The sequence below is a fragment of the Pongo pygmaeus genome, chromosome 1 (genome assembly GCF_028885625.2).
Source record: "Pongo pygmaeus isolate AG05252 chromosome 1, NHGRI_mPonPyg2-v2.0_pri, whole genome shotgun sequence".
Classification (NCBI taxonomy): Eukaryota; Metazoa; Chordata; class Mammalia; order Primates; family Hominidae; genus Pongo; species Pongo pygmaeus.
This window is the reverse complement of record NC_072373.2, coordinates 120,599,258-120,618,592: the sequence shown is the minus strand read 5'-3', so window position 1 is coordinate 120,618,592 and position 19,335 is coordinate 120,599,258. Positions and strand designations below refer to the sequence as shown.

Here is a 19,335-nt window from a genome sequence, read left to right as displayed (position 1 = left end):
TCTGTCACTCACACCTATTCGCACACTCCATCCCCTTTTGAAAATCCCTAATAAAAACTTGCTGGTTTTTGTGGCTTATGGGGCATCACGGATCCTACCGTGCGATGTCTCCCCCAGACGCCCAGCTTTAAAATTTCTCTCTTTTGTACTCTGTCCCTTTATTTCTCAAGCCAGCCGATGCTTAGGAAAGTAGAAAAGAACCTACGTGATTATCGGGGCAGGTCCCCCGATAAGCTGGGACTACAGGCATGCAGCACCACGCCCAGCTAATTTTGTATTTTTAGTAGAAACAGGGTTTCACCATGTTGCCCAGGCTGGTCTTGAACCCCTGACCTCAGGTGATCCACCCACTTCAGCCTTCCAAAGTGCTGGGATTACAGGCGTGAGCCACCGTGCCCGGCCGGAAGGGGACTCTTAACAGTTTGGCTTAAGGACCCTCCACCTGAGTGCCTGAAAGAAGCCCTTTCATATTTGAATTGCTGAACAATTATGTTGTCAAACTTAATTAGAAATGGGAATTTACTGCACGATATTCTATTATTTTTCCTTTCTTTTTTTATTTTACCTTTTTTTTTAATTTTTTTAGACAGTTTTGCTCCTGTTGACCTGTCTGGAGTGCAGTGGCCCCATCTCAGCTCACTGCAACCTCCCCCTCTGGGGTTAAAGCGAGTCTCCTGCCTCAGCTTCCCAAGTAGCTGGAGTTACAGGCGCCCACCAGCACACCCGGCTAATTTTTTGGTATTTTTAGTAGAGATGGGGTTTCACCATGTTGACCAGACTGGTATCGAACTCCTGACATCAGGTGATCCACCTACCTCAGCCTCCCAAAGTGTTGGGATTGCAGGCGCGAACCAGTGCACCTGGCTTGTTTTAATTCTTAAATTTTTTTTTTTCTTAGATGCAGTCTCACTCTGTCGCCCAGGCTGGAGTGCAGTGGCTCCATCTCGGCTCACTGCAACCTCCACCTCCCGGGTTCAAGCGATTCTCCTGCCTCAGCCTCCCGAGTAGCTGGGATTACAGGTGTGCGCCACCACACCCACCTAATTTTTGTATTTTTAGTAGAGACAAGGTTTCACCGTGTTGGCCAGGCTGGTATCGAACTGGCTGGTCGCAAACTCCTGATCTCGTGATCCCCCCATCTCAGCCTCCCAAAGTGCTGGGATTACAGGCATGAGCCACCGTGCCCAGCCAACTCTTAAATTCTTGATATTACAGAACTAAAGTGAAACTTATTAACATTCCACTCGTACATTTTTTATGGACAAATAAAATTCATGACCCAAAAAGCCCAAAACAAAACTGAAAACAGGGAAAAGCTTATAAAATTAAATATGGTTCCCAGCATTAACAGCTGAACAGAGAATGTGATTTTAAAATTCTTAGCAGATGATGAAGTTGTGTAGAAACTGAACACTTACAAATTATTTAAAACCTGGAATCACTCACCAGAAATTACACAGTTGGATCATGGGAAAACAGCGCAAAGGAGTTATTGAGGGAACCTACGCTATTCTAGCTGCGCTCCATACACTTCTCAGAGAAAAGCCTGGCATTGATTAAATACTGGCCAAGACTGATACTAGCAGCACAGCCCCTGATGGTACCCTGCCTATCAGAGGACGCTTCCACTGGGTTGGCAGTTTTGATCTGGGCCCCGAACATCCGGCGGATCTCCTTAATTTTGGCGCCTTGGGGGCCGATTACACAGCCAATTAAGTTATTTGGAATGGCGAATTTGTGGGTGGTTTGAGTAGATTTTTGTTTGGTTGGATTTTTTTTTTTTTTTTTTTTTTTTTGAGACGGAGTCTCGCTCAGTAGCCCAGGCTGGAGTGCAGTGGCGCGATCACGGCTCACTGCAAGCTCCGCCTCCCGGGTTCACGCCATTCTCCTGCCTCAGCCTCCCGAGTAGCTGGGATTACAGGTGCCCGCCACTATACCCGGCTAGTTTTTGTATTTTTGGTAGAGATGGGGTTTCGCCATGTTGGCCAGGCTGTTCTCGAATTCCTGACCTCAAGTGATCTGCCTGTCTCGGCCTCCTAAAGTGCTGGGATTACAGGAGTTAGCCACGGCGCCCCGCCATAGTTTGAGTAGATGTATCCAAACTTGCTTAGCCTTTCACCTCTGGAGGGCTGGAGTCAATTCGGGTGAATCCGGTCCCGCCGTGCATCATGGCAAAGTGAGATTGTTGTCTTGCCACCTGGTTCAGCTTGGCCAGATCAAGCGGAGAAATGATGTGTTGTCCTTGAATCGAGTAGGCATCTAGAGGTGGTCCCTCCAGGTCAGGGGTGGCGTGGGGGTAGCCCACAGCCTTGCTGCAACGATCTTGGCCGCCCGTGCAGGTGACTGGGGACTTGGCCGGCATGGGCTGGTATGGAATGGTCATGACTCTCCCCTGGGGAGACTGGGAGAGCGTTTCCGGCATGATCAGGCAGATCTCTTTGACAAACCGATGGTGATGGCCCTCTCGGTGTAGTTGAGCAGTATATCCCCCGCCACCTAGACCTGGGTACCATACTCTCGCGGATCTCTTTGATCTTAAACCTGCCTTTCCCACCTTTCTCTCTTTTTTAGCTTAGAAAACTACTTATTTAATTGTTTTGAGACAGGTTCTCACTCTGTTGCCCAGGCTGGAGCGCAGTGGCTCCATCATGGCTCACTGCGGGCTCAATCTCCCGGGCTCCAGTGTTCCTCATGCCTCAGCTAAAAGTGTTGGCATTACAAGCGTGAGCCATCACACCTATTGTGCAATATTCTAAAAGGTTTGCCATTCTTGTCCAATCTTTTTTTATGACACAGCAGGTCCCTGCGAGTGACTTGTAATTTTGGAAATCACTGAATACATCAGTTTTTAGGTACTGCAAACCCAAGCACCAGGTTTTTGAACCATATTTATAAGAATCAGGGCTATATATCACAGCACGAATTGATACAAAGGAAAGGGAGTTGACTCCCAGGCAAGGACAAATAGCAGAGTTAGAGATTAACAGTGGCGAGTCAGGACCAGGGAGATGGAACCAAGGAGAAGTAAAGCCCAGCAAATGCCTAAACCCAGGACGGCTAAATCTCTTAAGTGTGACCTTAGCATAAATACTGATGAATACTGATGCTATTTGGAGCTTCTGAAAATACAAGGTAGCTCATGTCCATTTTTGTTTCCTCAACACTTAGCTCAGTTCCTGCCACATAAAGGTTTGCTGGTAGTGTTGAATGGATGGCTCTGTATGGTTGGAGTGACTTCAGTTTACAAAATATGAATATCTGTATCCTACCAAAGACTGCTGTTGTGTCCTAAATCTTCATCAGCAAGATATGATTTTCCAAGTTGCAAATATACCCCAAAGGACTAGTTTCTACAAGATGGGTAATTTCCTTCCCGTGATTTAAGAGTAGTCAAGTGGAGGCCGGGCGCGGTGGCTCACGCCTGTAATCCCAGCACTTTGGGAGGCTGAGGCAGGTGGATCACGAGTCAGGAGTTCAAGACCACGCTGGCCAACATGGTGAAACCCTGTCTCTACTAATAATACAAAAATTAGCCGGGCGTTGTGGCGTGTGCCTGTAGTTCCTGCTACGCAGGAGGCTGAGGCAGGAGAATCGCTTGAACCCAGGAAGCAGAAGTTGCAGTGACCCGAGATCGCACCATTGCACTCCAGCCTGGGCGACAGAGCGAGACTCTGTCTCAAAAAAAAAAAAAAAAAAAAGTGGTCAAGTGGCAATTTGTAATCTGTGGATAACAGACACTTCAGACTTCATCTTGCACAAATCTATTTAATGGAAGTGGGCTGCAGTATGTTTCACTATAATTAGTTCAGGGATCTGTCAGCACTAGGTGGAGAAGAAGCCACCATCTTTCTTTCGGGAGTAGCCTCCATTGGTGGCTGCAGTGTGAGGCGACACTGTGGAGAAAAGAGAAGAGGAAGTGGACTGAATTTCAGATCCTTGGCTTTTTCTAGGAAACTTCAATCATCAATACATTTGTGGGTACTGTGGAGAAGCTTCTCATAACAGCTGGGGAAACCGGCATATGGAGGACTGATGGGCAGTAGTTATAGGTCTTCCACCGCCAGGTTTTTGCCCTTGCTGTAAATGTTTGTCTCCTAGACGTAAGGCTGAGCAAAGAGGCTCTGAAAAATTAAATTAATTTCCTAGCTCTATAGTCAGCATGTCCCCTGGTATTAATCTGGTACTTGCCAACGTAATCATTGCTTTCCAAGACCCACAGAAATCCCTCATCTTCCCTACTGTCCAATCACCTTAAATCCCTGATTCATGGGTCCATTTAGAAAGACTCCCCCACTGCCCCATCTGCTTACCCAGTCCTCTAACCCTTACCTATGGATCCCTGGATGCTGTGGATGGACTCCTTTTTAGGGTTGATCCAGTGTCTGATGTTAGCCAGGAAAGTGATGGGTGGAGTGGGAGGGGTTAAAAATTCTCCAGGGAATTGGATCTTGGTTCTAGAAGAAGGCATAGGGAAAAAAAGTGGAGAGTGAAATCAATCAGAGAAAGGTGAGGAGGGCAAGGTAGTTGAATGTGATCTCAAGAATAAAGCAGTCAAAGACTCTTTTTACTGCTGTGGGATTAACCAGAGATTTTGTTTATACAGATGAGCACAATCTTGGGGGATTTCTGTTCATCTTAGACAGTGAAAATACAGAAACTATATTATAGACACAGATGTAAAAATACAGAAATTTGTATACAAATGAGTACCTAGTGATTATCATTTTCCAGGTGACATTTTACCTTATATGACTGGATGGCAGCATGTTTAGGCTGGAGAGGCTCTGCCTCTACCACTTACCTATAGGTATCCTGTGTGGTTTTCTGGTTTAACAGTATCTCACTTTTGTTCTTGAATGTCCCAGTGTGGTGGTTGTACAAGGCTGCTAAGCGGAAGTCCAGGTCATCCTTTGGTATCTACAGAAGTCAGTCCCCCCAAGGTTAGCTCAGCCACCTGTGTCCCTGCTCTAGTCAGGTTCTATTGTGCTCTACTCTTCCCCAAAAGTATAGTGAAGGCTCTCTTGGGTCTGAAATCCACCAACTCCGTACACACTAAATTGTTGTACATGATAACTCTTGTTAATATGGAATTATCTTAGGGTTAGGTCTAGGGAGTGGTGAGCTCTCACTGGAGACTCAGGAATATTGTTCCTGATGTGGGCTTAATGAACTTTACCTCATTCATGTTTATATTCAGTCCTTGTTTTAGTCAGAGAATGAGAAGGTTTGTAAAATCATTTGCTCTAGATAATTGCCTAGAGCAAAACCTAAGCCTTCTGGCTTCCCAGAGGCCAGATAAATTGGTTTTTGGCTTTGGATTTGGTAGGATCTTGGGTTACAGACAAAAGGAAAAGTACTGAAGCAGTTAGGGACAGACTAAATTTCAAAGAGAATATTAAGGGCTGGGTGCAGTGGCTCATGCCTATAATCGCAGCACTTTGGGAGGCTGAAGTGGGAGGATCGCTTGAGGCCAGGAGTTTCAGATCAGCCTGAGCAACATTTCGAGACCTCATCTCTTCAAAAAAAAAAAAAAAATAGCTGCATGTCATGGCCCATGCCTATAGTTTCAGGAGGCAGAGGCAGGAGGATTGCCTGAGCCTGGGAGGTTCAGGCTACAGTAAACCATGATCAGGCCACAGCATTCCACCCTAGGTGACAGGAAAAAAAAAAAAAAAAAAAAAAAGGCCCTAAACGGCTGCAAAGAGGAATAATATTTCAATGCTAGGTACCTCGGGATCAAAATAGTAGGCATCCCGCCTCATGGAAGTAATTGTGGGGGTTGAGTTGAGCCGACTCCAGGGTTCCTGCTGCTGAGCAAGGTGTGTTGGGTTCTTGTGTGGCAATTTCTGCAAAACAGAAACCATATCCAGGACAACCTGGTTATATGGGAAGCCTTGCTGATGTGGTTAGCTTCAGTAGCATCTCCTTATTCCATCCGGTTTTGTGTTTTTTGTTTTGTTTTATTTTTTGAGACAGAATCTCACTCTGTCATAGAAGCTGGAGTGCAGTGGCGAGATCTCGGCTCACTGCAACCTCTGTCTCTTGGGTTCAAATGACTCTTCTGTCTCAGCCCCTCAAGTAGCTGGGATTACAGGCATGTGCCACTATGCCCGGCTAATTTTTGTATTTTTAGTAGAGACAGGGTTTCGCCATGTTGGCCAGGCTGGTCTTCAACTCCTGGCCTCAAGTGATACACCTGTCGCAGCCTCCCAAAGTGCTCAGATTACAGGTATGAGCCATCACGCCGGGCCCCATCTGGTTTTGTTTGAATCTCAGACATCTGCAAAGAGAAGAACGGTATGGGGCAAGACTCCCCAGGCTCTTGATCCTCCTATGTTTTCTTAGTGAGAACTGACAGAAACAGGCCAGGAATATAGGAGAAGGTGTAGAGTGGGATGAGGGGAGTGAAGAGTTGGGAGCAGATAGGAAAAATGATGAGCTCAGGTTTAGATGTACTGAGTTTGAAGAAAAGGTGAGACATTCTAATGCAAATAACAGGTAGAAATTTGGAAATGTAACTTGTTGGAGGAGAGCTCAGAAGTATTGGTTGTCCACATGAAGTAATAGCTGAAGCCTGCAAAATGGAGTCAGGCCAAAAGGGAAGAACGGGTTCGTGAGGATTGTACAGTATTATAACTGGGAGTGAGGAGGGCCCTAGAGAAGCAGTCAGAGATGAAATCAGGAGAATGCAATGTCTAAGCAGGTGAGAAAAAGATTCCAATAAACAGGAAAGGGTCATTGATTGCAGGAATGGCAGAAAAAGTCCAATGGATATTAGTTCTCTCAATAAAACTCCACAGGCATGAATGTAAAAAGCATGTAACAGATTTCTTCATTATATGTAAAATGCCATATTCACCACTGTATCCCCAGTTCCTAGCACACTACCTAACACATGGTATTAAAAAATGGTTGAATCAAATATACCATTTGACTGAATTCCAGTGAGTGCAACTAACAACCTATTAGAACTCTCTCTGGGCGCAGTGTCTCACCCCTGTAATCCCAGCACTTTGGGAGGCTGAGGCGGGTGGATCACCTGAGGTCAGGAGTTTGAGACCAGCCTGACCAACATGATGAAACCCCATCTCTACTAAAATACAAAAATTAGCTGGGGGTAGTGGTGGGCGCCTGTAATCTCAGCTACTTGGGAGGCTGAGGAGGGAGAATCGCTTGAACCCAGGAGGTGGAGGTTGCAGTGAGCCGAGATCGCGCCACTGCACTCCAGCCTGGGCAACAAGAGTGGGACTCTGTCTCAAAAAAAATAGAACTCTCATTAGACCTATCCAACATTGTAATCCTCCTTCCCCCCAATATGGCAAAGTGCTGTGTGAGCCATACCTTTTTTTTTTTGAGACAGTCTCGCTGTGTCGCCCAGACTGGAGTACAGTGGCATGATCTCGGCTCACTGCAACCTCTGCCTCCTGGGTTCAAGCAATTCTCCAGCCTTAGCCTCCCGAGTAGCTAGGATTACAGGCATGTGCCACCGCATCTGGCTAATTTTTGTATTTTTATTATAAATGGGGCTTCACCATATTGGCCAGACTGGTCTCAAACTCCTGACCACAGGTGATCCACCTGCCTCAGCCTCCCAAACTGCTGGAATTACAGGTGTGAGCCACCGCACCCCGCTGTGAGTCATACCTTAATTGAACAGTGTGTATCAGGCACTGTGCTGTCACCGAGAAGAATGAAGTATGAAAGAAAGAAAACTACAGGTATTTGATGCCAGCATAGGCTCAGTTATCCTTTGATGTGGCCCTGAGCAGCACTCCTCCCACTCTCCTTGAAGACCACTTAAACCTCGTCATCTCTGTCAGCAGAAGGATGAGATTGTCTTTCACTGCGAAAGTCCAGACTGTCAAGCATGAATGCCATCTTTACATCCACTTTCTTTCCATCTCAGGGAAAGGAAAGTCCCTTTTACTCAAGAATAACCCTTTCTCCCCAGACCCACCCTTCCCTGGTCTTCTGAGACCTGTACCATTCTGCATACGCTCTCTTCTGACCCCAGCCTCACTTCATTTCTTTGTCGTAGTCTAGCTACCAGCCTATCACCTTCCCTACAGAACCAGACCTTTTCAGGAGTCAATATTTACTATCTCTACTTCCTCACTCACCATTCCCATACCCTCTTTAGCTCACTGCAGTCTGGCCTCTGCCTCAAGCACCCCCTAAAACTGCTCTTGCTAGTTATCAATGATCTCTGTGGCCAGGTCAGGTGGATCCTTTCCAGGCCTGATCTTATTTGAACTCAGCTGTTTCTGGCACCATAATGCTGATTCCCTCAAATGCCCTCACCAAGCTCTGTGGGCCCAGCTCCTCTGGGTTTTCCTCTTATTTCTGGCCCTTATCTTTCAGCTACTGTCTCAGCTCCACTTTCTGTCTGTCCCTTAGACAGTGCTATTCTCCAAGGGTCTCATTTTTACTTTTCTTAAGCTCACATCCACTGGATGAGATGATTCCCTTCCATGGCTTCAACTACCATATGGGTACCATAGCTCATACGGATACACAGCTCAGTCATACATCTTCAATCCAGAACTCTCAATCCTGTTGCCTACTGTTGACCTTCACTTAAATATCCCACAGTCACTACAAAAACATCTACATAGTTGATGTTTCTCAACATCTTTCTCCCCAAACCTGCTTCCCCAGGATGCCCCATTTCAGTGAACCCTCAGAATTAAACCCTTAGGAACCTAGCAGTTATCCTAGACTCACCTCCTCTCTTGGGCCCATATCCAGTCAGTCCCCAAGTCCTGTCAGTCCTGCCCTGTGCACCTTTCTCACATCTGCACGTGATCTCCACCCGCTGTGGCACTGCTGTAGATCTGTTACTCTTCCTCCTGGAGATCGCCTCATCTGCCTCCTAGCTGATCCCTCTTGTCTCACTCTCATTCTATCGAGTCTGCTGCCACTTGTGCTTCCTAAAACACCCATCTGATTGTGTCACTGTGGTACTTAAAATCCTGCTATGGGGCTGGGACCCATGGCTCATGCCTGTAATCTCAGCACTTTGGGAGGCCAAAGCAGGAGGATCACTTGAGGCTGGGAGTTTGAGACCAGCCTGGGCAACAAAGGAAGATCCTGGTTCTACAAAAAAAATAAAATAAGAATTAGCTGGGTGTGGTGGCATCACCTGTAGTCCCAACTACTTGGGAGGCTGAGGTGGGAGAATTGCTTGAGCCCAGGAGTTTGAGGCTGCAGTAAGCCAAGATTGCACCAGTGCACTCCAGTTGGGGTGACAGAGCAAGGAGACCCTGTCTCAAAAAAAAAAAAAAAAAAAAAAAAAAATCCCACCATGATTCCTCACATTCCTAGGATGAAACCATAGCTAGCTAGCATGGTGTACACAGCACACCCAGCCCACCAAGGGCAACTCTCCAGCTCTGATTTCTGAGTGCTTCCATTTCACACCTACACTCCAGCCCTTCTGGGCTATTTGCAGTTCCCCAAATAAGCTATTCTCTCTCTCCTTTCCATGTATTTGCGCCTGCCGCTTCCTTTGCCTTGCATATCTGGTTCCTGTTTCCTTCTTCCTAACTCACGTTCTACCCACTCCCTCACCTGGCCTACCTAACTGATATTTGGACATCAAAATACATCTGCTCTGTGAAGCTTTCCTTTAAGTTCCTGGTTCTCAAGGCACCCTACACACAACTCTGTCGTAACATGTGCTATTGTGCAAGCATTTTTGCTATTGTCGGTCTCTCTTTACTACTACAGTTCCTTGACAGCAGAAGCTACAACTAATTTATTTATATATCCTTGGTGTTTAGCAGAGTGTCTGGCTTATAGTAAATAAGTATTGAATAAATAAAAAGGGGCTCTTAGTATTATTATTAGACCCCAATTACCACTTAATTCATCTTATTGTGTACCACTTCAAATATCCCAATCACTTCTACCAGAAAAAAGATCATCTAAGTTCTGAAATCAGTGACCACCATCATGCTAAACACACACATAACAAACACATTGTGGCGTTAACCAGAAGACAGAGACAGTGTGAACACAGATGTATAAAGCATGACCTCTGGTGGCTTTCAGAGGATTCTCTCCCACTCCATATCTCATTTCTCTTCGGAGAACAGTCTTCCAAACAGGGAAATGGGTAGCTTGAAGGTACCTGGGTCCTGCCATAACTTATACTCACAATTGATTTGACCTGCCAGAGCCCCTTGTTCCTCTAGACTAGAGCTCTACTTTCCTCTGCTCAAAAACGCCTCTGAAACGTTAGCCAACCTGAATATGGAGATAGGGAGGCAGGCAGAAAACAGACTTCCCTGGTACCCGACTGAGTGTCTTCACCAGAGTCCTTTATGTTACCATCTCTGCTCATCACACAGACAGAAAGAAGACTACCGGCGACCCTACTGGGAATCTGCGCAAGAAACCACAGTACCTTGGAAGCCCGCAGTTCTCCTAAGTAGGAATCATCGTTATTTAATGTAGGCTGCTGGAAAGGGTCCCGGGTGGGAGGCATGGCTAAACGCCTAACTCTTTTAAGAGGGATAGGAGGCCCGCTCAGCCGCAGCACAGCCTCACTCGCATAAGATCCCGGGTCCCAATTGTTTGGAACGCTGGTTTCGGTTGCCAGGCAACTGCCCAGCCGTCTATGACAGAGGAATTCCCACCGAGGAGGGCGCCACCTGGCGGCTGACCGCGGGAGGCCCCTGGGGAGGAAGCTCCGGGGACTGCAGAGGGAACGCTCCGCTGAGCGGGCCCCAGCCTTGGAATTGCACTCCTGAGCCTCGGCGGAAAAGTGCTGGCCGCTCACCATCAGGACTTCTGCAAAAGACTTCAGTTGAGGAAAGAAGTCCTGAAAGATGACCCAGAAATTTCCTTCTCCCTCGCACCTAACAAAAGTCTTTCAAAGCCATGAGAGAATGAGGGTGTCAAGAGACCAAAGAGCGCCGGGCGCGGTGGTTCACGCCTGTAATCTCAGCACTTTGGGAAGCGGAGGCGGGCGGATCGCTTAAGCCCAAGAGTTCGAGACCAGTCTGGGCAACATGGCGAAACCCCGTCTCTACAAAAGCTAGGAAAAAAATTAGCTGGGCTTGGTGGCACGCGCCCGTAGTCCCAGCTACTCGGGAGGCTAAGCCAGGAGAATCTCTTGAACCCGGGAGGCGGAGGTTGCAGTTAGCCGAGATCGCGCCACTGCACTCCAGTCTGGGCGAGAGAGCGAGACCCTGTCTCAGAGACAGAGAGAGAGAGAGAGAGAGAGAGAAAGAGAGAGAGACCCAAGTGCGGTACTTGGAAAATTGCGGCTAAGGCAAACTCCTTGCTTATACTCGGATCAACTACAGTGTCAGGGCTTCTCTTCTAGCCAGTTGTAAAAGCACGGATGGATTTGGCGGGATGTAAGATCTCCAGGAGTGGCCTTGGTAGGAGGGAACACGTACTGGGGCCTCTTCCAGGCGACGACTTCTGGAAGGTGATCTCTCCATCTTCTTTCTCTCGGTTCACACGCCACGTGTGCAACATCAGAGATGCTCATAAAATAACCCCTGGCCCGAAAGGGCAGTAGAAAACGGAAATTTGTTGGCTGGCTTGGAGGATGCTTCCACAGTGTTCTTCACACGAGCCCCGGGCCTGCCTGTTGGGCCGGTTGCGCACCCCGGGCGCGCGCTCTCCCGCGCCCACGCCGCGCGCACCAGCGGCGGCTGCTGCCATGGCGACCCGCAGGTGAGCGGCAGAGGGGCGAGTGGTCCCTGCCCCACCCGCGCGGAGCCAGACAGGAGGCGGTTGTCAAGGCGACGTGGGTAGGAGGAGAGGACGGAGGGAGGAGGAAGGATGGGCGGTGTTGGCGTAGCCGCAGGGAGGTGACTGGAGAGAGCCTGGCCCCTTGCATCCTCCCCCTGTGTACCTCCCTCCCCTTTTTTTCCGCCTTCTGCCAGCAGAAGCAGCAGCCGCAGCACCTGAGCCGCTACTGCCGCTCACTCAGGACGACGCTATGGCTGAGCCTGGGCACAGCCACCATCTCTCCGCCAGAGGCAGGGGAAGAACTGAGAGGCGCATACCCCGGCTGTTGCGGCTGCTGCTCTGGGCTGGGACCGCCTTCCAGGTGACCCAGGGAACGGGACCGGAGCTTCACGCCTGCAAAGAGGTACTGCCGCCCCCCTACCCGTCCCCGCTTTGGTCACAAAAGTCTTGGATCCGGGCGGAGACCTTGGGGACCCAGGCGCAGAGAGTTTCAGACCCCACGGAGTTTAGATTTCTTTGGGGATGAGGCGTGGGGGGAGGGAAGAGGAGCCAGTCTGGCGTCATGAGGAGGCCAGCACATTGGAGGACTCACGGAGAGATCATCCTCAGATTGGGATGCTGAGCTCAGCGAGAAAGATCCCAGCCCCAAGAAGGGGAGCTACCTGGGTACCTGAACTCAGAATGAGGGAGGAAGACGAGTTGTTTTCCAGTTAGGATGAACTCACCTTAAAAGTGGTTGACAACAAAAGATTATGCACAGAGAAGCAAAATAGGAAGAGGAAAGGAGAATAGTGGGAGAGGAAAGGAGTTAGGAAGGCCAGAAAAAAGTACCGGAGCGAAGTGGTTTTATCATGGCTACACAAAAAGGAGTGTGAAGGTGGGAGATGTGCGAGAGGGATGATAGGATTCCAGCTCTCTAGTTCCTTGTTTATTAAACATCGGTTAGTGCAGACTGTAAAATGTGTCTCCTCCTTATGGCTTGGCCTCCCGGCAGCGTACTATGTTTAGTGTACCTGACAGTACACGACTCACCTTTTTGCAGATTTTGAGTTCTTCAATATCTTGTGTTCTGCCAACCTCTAGTCTCCTTCTCTGACTTAACATATGTCAAAGTCTTTTTCAAGGTATTTCCAATATGTTGGAAGCAGAATTCAGACAATAGGTAGTCAATCTCTTATAACCAAAAATAGCTTTTTAAAAGTCATCTTGGAGGAACGCAAAAGGGCACTAGCAGCAACAAAACTAAGTCATTTCTATATTATTGAAATAACGATATTTGGTTGTGCTCTGAGCAACTTTTTTAGAAACCATATGGCAGAGGCAACAATAAGATATTTACAAGAACTACGTTGGGGAAGGCAAAATAAAAGTTCTGTTATTTCTGCGAAATGTGAAGGACTTCATAAAAAGTCAAGCATCTAGCTCTGTAAAAATAATCCCAAATATCAAACTTGGCTAAGGTTTTGAGAGGTTAGAATATATATATAGATGTATTTTTTTTTACTTCAGAAAATATATGTTTTAAAATAGAAATGAGGTTTCAATATACTGCCCCGGCCAGTCTCTTCTGGGCTCAAGCGACCTCCCACCTCGGCCCCCCAAAGTGCTGGGATTATAAGAATGAGCCACTGCTCCCAGCCCAGAATATTTTTTATAAATTGTTAGTGTGAACTGATTGGCAACAACTCCATCCCATATGGAGATAAATTCTTATAAAGATGTTCTGTGTCTACAGCACAGCAGGTCATAAAGAAGTCAGGTGTGGGGGGGGGGAGGATTTTTGTGTGAATAAAGATACTTGATTTTGAAGATTCATGAATATGACATAAGTGACCCCAGTGAATGGGACTTTTGATAACCTTTATTAGCCCCAATGACAACCTGCCCTGGGCCATCTACATTTCCACCCAGCCACATTATAACCTGTTTTAGAGATTGCAGGGAACAGTATGATCTTATCAGTGACTCTGGCTCACTGGCCTTGATGGCCTGTGGTCTAACCAACCAAAATAATGAGACCAAGAAAGCCCACTTGCCTAAGAATCAAACAAGAGAGTTTCCTGAGTGGAAGGTAAGAATCATACAGTTTAACTACCAATTCTTGTTGAGATCTTTGTCAACAATGGAAAATATGAGACATTTCAGAAATTAAGCACTTCTATTATATTGGTTTGGAGGAAGGGAAGAATATTGATACTTGAGAACTCGAACTTGTGTACGAATTTTGCCTTTGGTCCTGTTTGAATAACCAATATTTGCCTAAGCAAAAGGTCTTGCCACAAAGTGTAAGCTTAGGGTAGTGGAAAGCTATGGAGCTCAACCTACCAGGGTTTCAGTCCTGTTACTTACCACATGGTTTTTGGATTTGTAGAATGGGTGTCAAAATAACACCTACCTCAGACAGGATTGCTTTGAGTATTGAAATAGAAAGTACATTGGAAACACAAAAGAGAGTTACCCACCCTCCTTCCCTGTTCAGCTTCTTTCCCATTAGATCCACACCCCATGCCAGATTGGAAATGGCTTAGGAGGCATGCCCATTTGCCACAGGCGTCAGCAAGTCGTGTTTACATTCTCCTTGAGCAAACAGTGGCCATTGAACACCCTCAACTCCAAAACAATCGGAGAGAATAAACCCATTATTATAGTATTCATTTGGCAATATGAACTGATCAAACAAGTTTGGGGGCTTCCAACCCCAAATGGTGAAAAACCAATTCAAGGTAGACCAGCTCTTCTCTGTTCTTTTTTTTTTTTTTTTTTTTTTTGGTGAGACAGAGTCTGGCTCTGTTGGCCAGGCCAGGCTGGAGTGCAGTGGCATGATCTCAGCTCACTGCAGCTTCCATCTCCCAGGCTCAAGCAATTCTCCTGCCTCAGCTTCCCAAGTAGCTGGGATTACAGGCGTGTACAACCACATCCGGCTAATTTTTTAATTTTTAGTAGAGATGGGGTTTCACCATGTTGGCCAGGCTGGTCTTGAACTCCTGACCTCAGGTGATCCACCTGCCTCGGCCTCCTAAAGTGCTGGGACTACAGGCGTGAGTCACTGTGCCTGGCCACTCTTCTCTGTTTTTAATTTTCATACGAATTTCTTGTGAGCTCATGTTGGGTGTTGATGGCAGGGACTCTTATCAGGCCAAGGCTGACCCTAATGACAACAATATTGCTCCAGCCTTGTTCGTGAAAGCTGAGGCATCCCTCTGGTTGTAATCAGGAAACAGGTTTAGCTTGAGGTCTAAACTGGGGTGGCAGAGAAGTGGGAGTTCTAGACTGCTGGACATGTGCTGGGGCTTGGCATTCCTCTCACAGTTTTATAATAATCAGGGGCACAAATGGAACTAAACATCCTGTATGATATTTGTTTTCATGAATCATTTCTTTAGGCCAGGCTAAGTGCTGACTGTGAGCCAAAGGAGCGTTTCCCATGGCGCAGTGAAGCAAATCAAACCAAAGAGGAGCAGAAAGCTGCCTTTAACACGCTCTACCTTATCCTGAGGCTCCAGGACTAATTGCCTTCAAAGGGGTTCCCCAGTCTATATTGAAAAGCCCATGGGTTAGGAATCTAGCAGACATGGATTGGAATAAAATTTGTTGAATGAGTGATACCATTTAGTAAGGATGCTACTTTGAGAAGTTAATTAACTTCTGTCAGCATCAAATTCCTGATCTGTAAAATGGGGATAGTAATACCTATCTCACAGGGCTGTTGTAGGAATTAATTAAATAAAATAACACACGTGAAGTGCCTAGTGCATACCCTTGGTATATCGTAGGTGCTTAATAAACATTGGTAGAAAGAACAGTTAAGTACACAGATAATGACATATAAATGACAACATAAGATTAACATATGGTAAACAATGCAGGAGTGGCAATATAGAGGATGATAGGAAAAGAAAGAAGAAAACTAATTCAGGGCGGGGCACAGTGGCTCACACCTGTAATCCCAGCACTTTGGGAGGCCGAGGCAGGTGGATCACCTGAGGTTGGGAGTTCAAAACCAGCCTGGCCAACATTGAAACCCTGTCTCTACTAAAAATACAAAATTAGCCGGGCATGGTGGTACATGCCTGTAATCCCAGCTACTTGGGAGACTGAGGCAGGAGAATCACTTGAACCTGGGAGGCAGAGGTTGCCGTGAACTGAGATTGCGCCATTGTACTCCAGCCTGGGCAACAAGAATGAAACTCCGTCTCAAAAAAAAAAAAAAAAAGAAAGAAAGAAAGAAAGAAAATTAATTCAAACAGTTGGCACTTGACCTGCTTCTGTGATAATCAGTAGCATTTCAGTAGGCAGAGATGGAGGAAGGGTGTTTTCTAGATAGAGGGAGGAGCTTGACGAAAGGTCCACATGTGGAAAATGCAAATGATCCTGGGTCTTGCAAGCAGACCAGCTGGCTGAAATGTGCAATAGTGTGAGCTACAAAGTTGATAAGGTTGAAAAATTCTAAACTAAGTGGAGAATCCCTGAAGGATTTCTGGCAGAGATAGCAGCCTAAGCAGAATGGATTAGCATGAATATAAAGTAAGCATGGTTGAGGTGGGCCAACAGATGAGAGCAGAGAGATGAGGCAAGGAGACCAATACCGAAGATATTACTGAAGTCAAGGAGGAGGTTAATAAAGGGACTGCACTGGGATGGGGGCAGTGGAATACATGGAAAGGCGTCCATGTGAAAAACATGCTGACAGTAGAAGTTAGAGGATTTGGCAACTAATTGATGGTGTAGGGTGATGGTGACGGGTGGGTCAAGGATTTTTGTCAGGATTTTAGAGTGGGAGAATGGTAGGAGTTACTATCCAAAATGCAGAAAGAACAGCTTTAGGGAGCAGAGTGTTCCCTGTTCTTAGTTCTGATGTCCCTGGGATCAGCCCCTGTAGTCAGGGGAGAAAGTCCTGAGCCTTTGGCACGCTACTTCACTTCATGAGCACAGTGTCTAGGCTTTTCTATTTCCTCCTGTATTTGCTTCGTCTTCTTCTTCTTCTTTTTTTTCTTTTGAGATGGAGTCTTGCTCTGATGCCCAGGCTGAAGCGCAATGGTGTGATCTCGGCTCACTGCAAGCTCCACCTCCCGGGTTCAAGCAATTCTCCTGCCTCAGCCTCCCAAGTAGCTGGGATTACAGGCGCCTGCCACCATGCCCAGCTAATTTTGTATTTTTATTAGAGATGGGATTTCACCATGTTGGCCAGGCTGGTCTAGAACTCCTGACCTCAGGCGATCCGCCCGCCTCGGCCTCCCAAAGTGCTGGGATTACAGGAGTGAGCCACCATGCCTGGCCTAATTTTTTTTTTTTTTTGAGACAAGATCTGGCTCTACTGTGAAGGCTGGAATGTGGTGGTGCCATCTCAGTTCACTGCAACCTCCCCCTCTCAGGCTCAAGCCATCCTCACACCTCAGCTGGGATTACAGGTGTGCACCACCATGCCTGGATAATTTTTGTAGACAGGGTTTCTCCATGTTGCCCAGGCTGGTCTCAAACTCGTGAGCTCTAGTGATCTGCCTGTGTCGGCCTCCCAAATTGCTGGAATTACAGGTGTGAGCCACCACACTCAGCCTGTTTTTTGTTTTTTGTTTTTTGTTTTTTTTCACATGTATGTCTCCCTAAACAATCTTATTTAGATCTGTTTATTTTTGACCTTTATAAAAATATATTGCATTGTATGTAGAGTTATAACATTTGCTTTTCTAACTCAACGCTAGGCTTCTAAACTCATCTACATTATTGTATGTTACTATATTTTGTGCATTTTCAGTGTTGTAAAATACTCCTTTGGTGAATATTCCACAATTTAAAAACTAGTTTTCCTGTTAATAGACATTTGGGTTTCCATTGTTTTGCTATTTCAAACAACGCTGCTATGGACACTGTTGAACCTGTCTTCTGGTGTGCAGGTAGACGTTTCTTGAAGGTATAAACCTAGAAGTGGGGTGCTGGGTTGTGGGGTGTGTACAGATTCATCTTTACAGGAGAATGTAAAATTGTTTTCTGAAGTGAGGGAATTAATCATAATTTATTCTTCAGTGACTCCAGAGATTGGGATTCTATTAAGGACCTTAGTCACCACTATGGTCTGATGTTTGTGTCCCCCCCCAAATTTGTACGTTGATACCTAATCCTCAATGCAATGGTATTAAGAGGTGGGGCCTTTAGGAGGTGATTATATCCTATGGGATTAGTGCACTTATAAAAGAGGCCTGAGTGGCTGGGCACCATGGCTCATGCCTGTAATCCCAGCATTTTGGGAGGCGGAGACAGGCTGATCACTTGAGGCCAGGAGTTCAAGACCAGCCTGGCCAACATGTCGAAACCCTGTCTCTACAAAAAATACAAAACCTAGCTGGTGTGGTGGTGCATGCCTGTAATCCCAGCTACTTGGGAGGCTGAGACATGAGAATTGCTTGAACCCGGGAGGCAGAGGTTGCAGCAAGCCAAGATCATGCCACTGTACTCCAGCCTGAGTGACAGGGCAAGACTCTGTCTTAAAATAAAATAAAATAAATACAAGAGTCCCAAGGTAACTTTTTTGCCCCCTCCACTATGTGAGGACACATAGACAGCACCATCTCTGAGGAATGGGCCCTCACCAGACACCTAATCTGCTGGTGACTTGATCTTGGACTTCCCAGCCTCCAGAGCTGTGAGCAATCAATATCCATTGTTTATAAATTACCTAGTCTATGGTATTTTGTTATAGCAGACCAAACACACTAGGCAGTCACTTTAGCCCCAGACATACTAAGTTAGGGCTTAACTATGGGGACACTCTCCCTTCACAAGTAATGCCGTTTCTCCAGAGCTCTTGGGGGTCATGTTTACCTAGACTTTTACAGCTTTCTTCAGTTTTCAGTTTTGTAATCTGATGTGTCACAGGTGGGATGAGTTTTCTTCTATTTTGGAAACTGGACAGATGAATTCTCGTTCAGATCACTCACTAAACAGAGTTTAGGTGAAAGCAACTTCTAGGGCTAGGCTTCTGGAAATTAGTAGCATCTTACGGTGTCAAGGTAGGTACCATCTTAGGGTAAAACAGAAATGTCACTCAATAGGAGATATCTACTGCTCTCTATTCCATCTGAGAGGAGCCTTAGCTATTGTAACATCTTTCAGGGAAGTGCTCTGTGGGCAAAAATAACTCTTCATATCCAGATTTGGTACAGTTTACACAATTTTGAAATTTTTGGTACTTTTTGTGTCCCTTTTTGCATTCTGTATTTCTTGAAATTTTTTCAATTTTTTTTTGAGATGGAGTTTCCTTCTTGTTGTCCAGGCTGGAGTCCAGTGGCGTGATCTCGACTCACTGCGACCTCCGCCTCCCAGGTTCAAGGGATTCTCCTGCCTTAGCCTCCCAAGTAGCTGGGATTACAGGCGCCTGCCATCACTCCTGGCTAATTTTTGTATTTTTAGTAGAGATGGTGTTTCACCATGTTGGCTACGCTGGTCTCGAACTCTTGACCTCGGGTGATCCACCCCCTCAGCCTCCCAAAGTGCATGAGCCACGTGCCTAGCTTTTGAATTATTACAATAAGAAAGTATCATTGTTATAAAAGCAATAAGGTTATTTTAAAATAGTATTCAATAGGCCAGAAGGGAATATGGAGATAACAGCCTTGAACTCCTGGCCTCAAA

General features: G+C 46.5%; 2 protein-coding genes and 1 pseudogene across 7 annotated transcripts in view; 1 reads left to right on the top strand and 2 right to left on the bottom strand.

Annotated features, from left to right (window-relative positions):
* Nucleotides 1-1,512: 1,512 nt before the first annotated feature.
* On the bottom strand, nucleotides 1,513-3,750 carry LOC129042023 (poly(rC)-binding protein 1-like; annotated as a pseudogene).
* On the bottom strand, nucleotides 3,750-11,686 carry CFAP276 (cilia and flagella associated protein 276). 3 transcript variants are annotated; one of them, XM_054458142.1, is made up of 5 exons: nucleotides 11,409-11,686; nucleotides 5,730-5,846; nucleotides 4,802-4,917; nucleotides 4,330-4,454; nucleotides 3,750-3,893 (listed from the first exon to the last, which is right to left on the bottom strand). In XM_054458142.1, exons 1-5 carry the CDS (start codon nucleotides 11,451-11,453, stop codon nucleotides 3,823-3,825), a joined length of 474 nt encoding a protein of 157 aa, XP_054314117.1. In that variant the 5' UTR covers nucleotides 11,454-11,686; the 3' UTR covers nucleotides 3,750-3,822. The 3 variants fall into 3 exon arrangements, with proteins under 3 accessions (XP_054314117.1, XP_054306344.1, XP_054322237.1); XM_054450369.1 differs by lacking the exon at nucleotides 11,409-11,686 and adding an exon at nucleotides 10,409-10,786; XM_054466262.2 differs by lacking the exons at nucleotides 5,730-5,846; nucleotides 11,409-11,686 and adding an exon at nucleotides 10,409-10,590.
* Nucleotides 11,687-11,688: 2 nt separating this feature from the next.
* The window catches only part of ELAPOR1 (endosome-lysosome associated apoptosis and autophagy regulator 1), an 88,428-nt gene continuing 80,781 nt past the window's right edge, over nucleotides 11,689-19,335 (top strand). Inside the window, exons 1-2 of one of the 4 annotated variants that reach the window (XM_054493008.1) lie at nucleotides 11,689-11,768; nucleotides 11,904-12,112. In XM_054493008.1, coding sequence (XP_054348983.1) covers nucleotides 11,960-12,112 — 153 coding nt within the window. In that variant the 5' untranslated portion in view covers nucleotides 11,689-11,768; nucleotides 11,904-11,959. Of the gene's footprint in view, nucleotides 12,113-19,335 lie in introns of all 4 variants that reach the window. The other 3 variants (XM_054439123.1, XM_054500157.1, XM_063664523.1) reach the window with 3 other exon arrangements.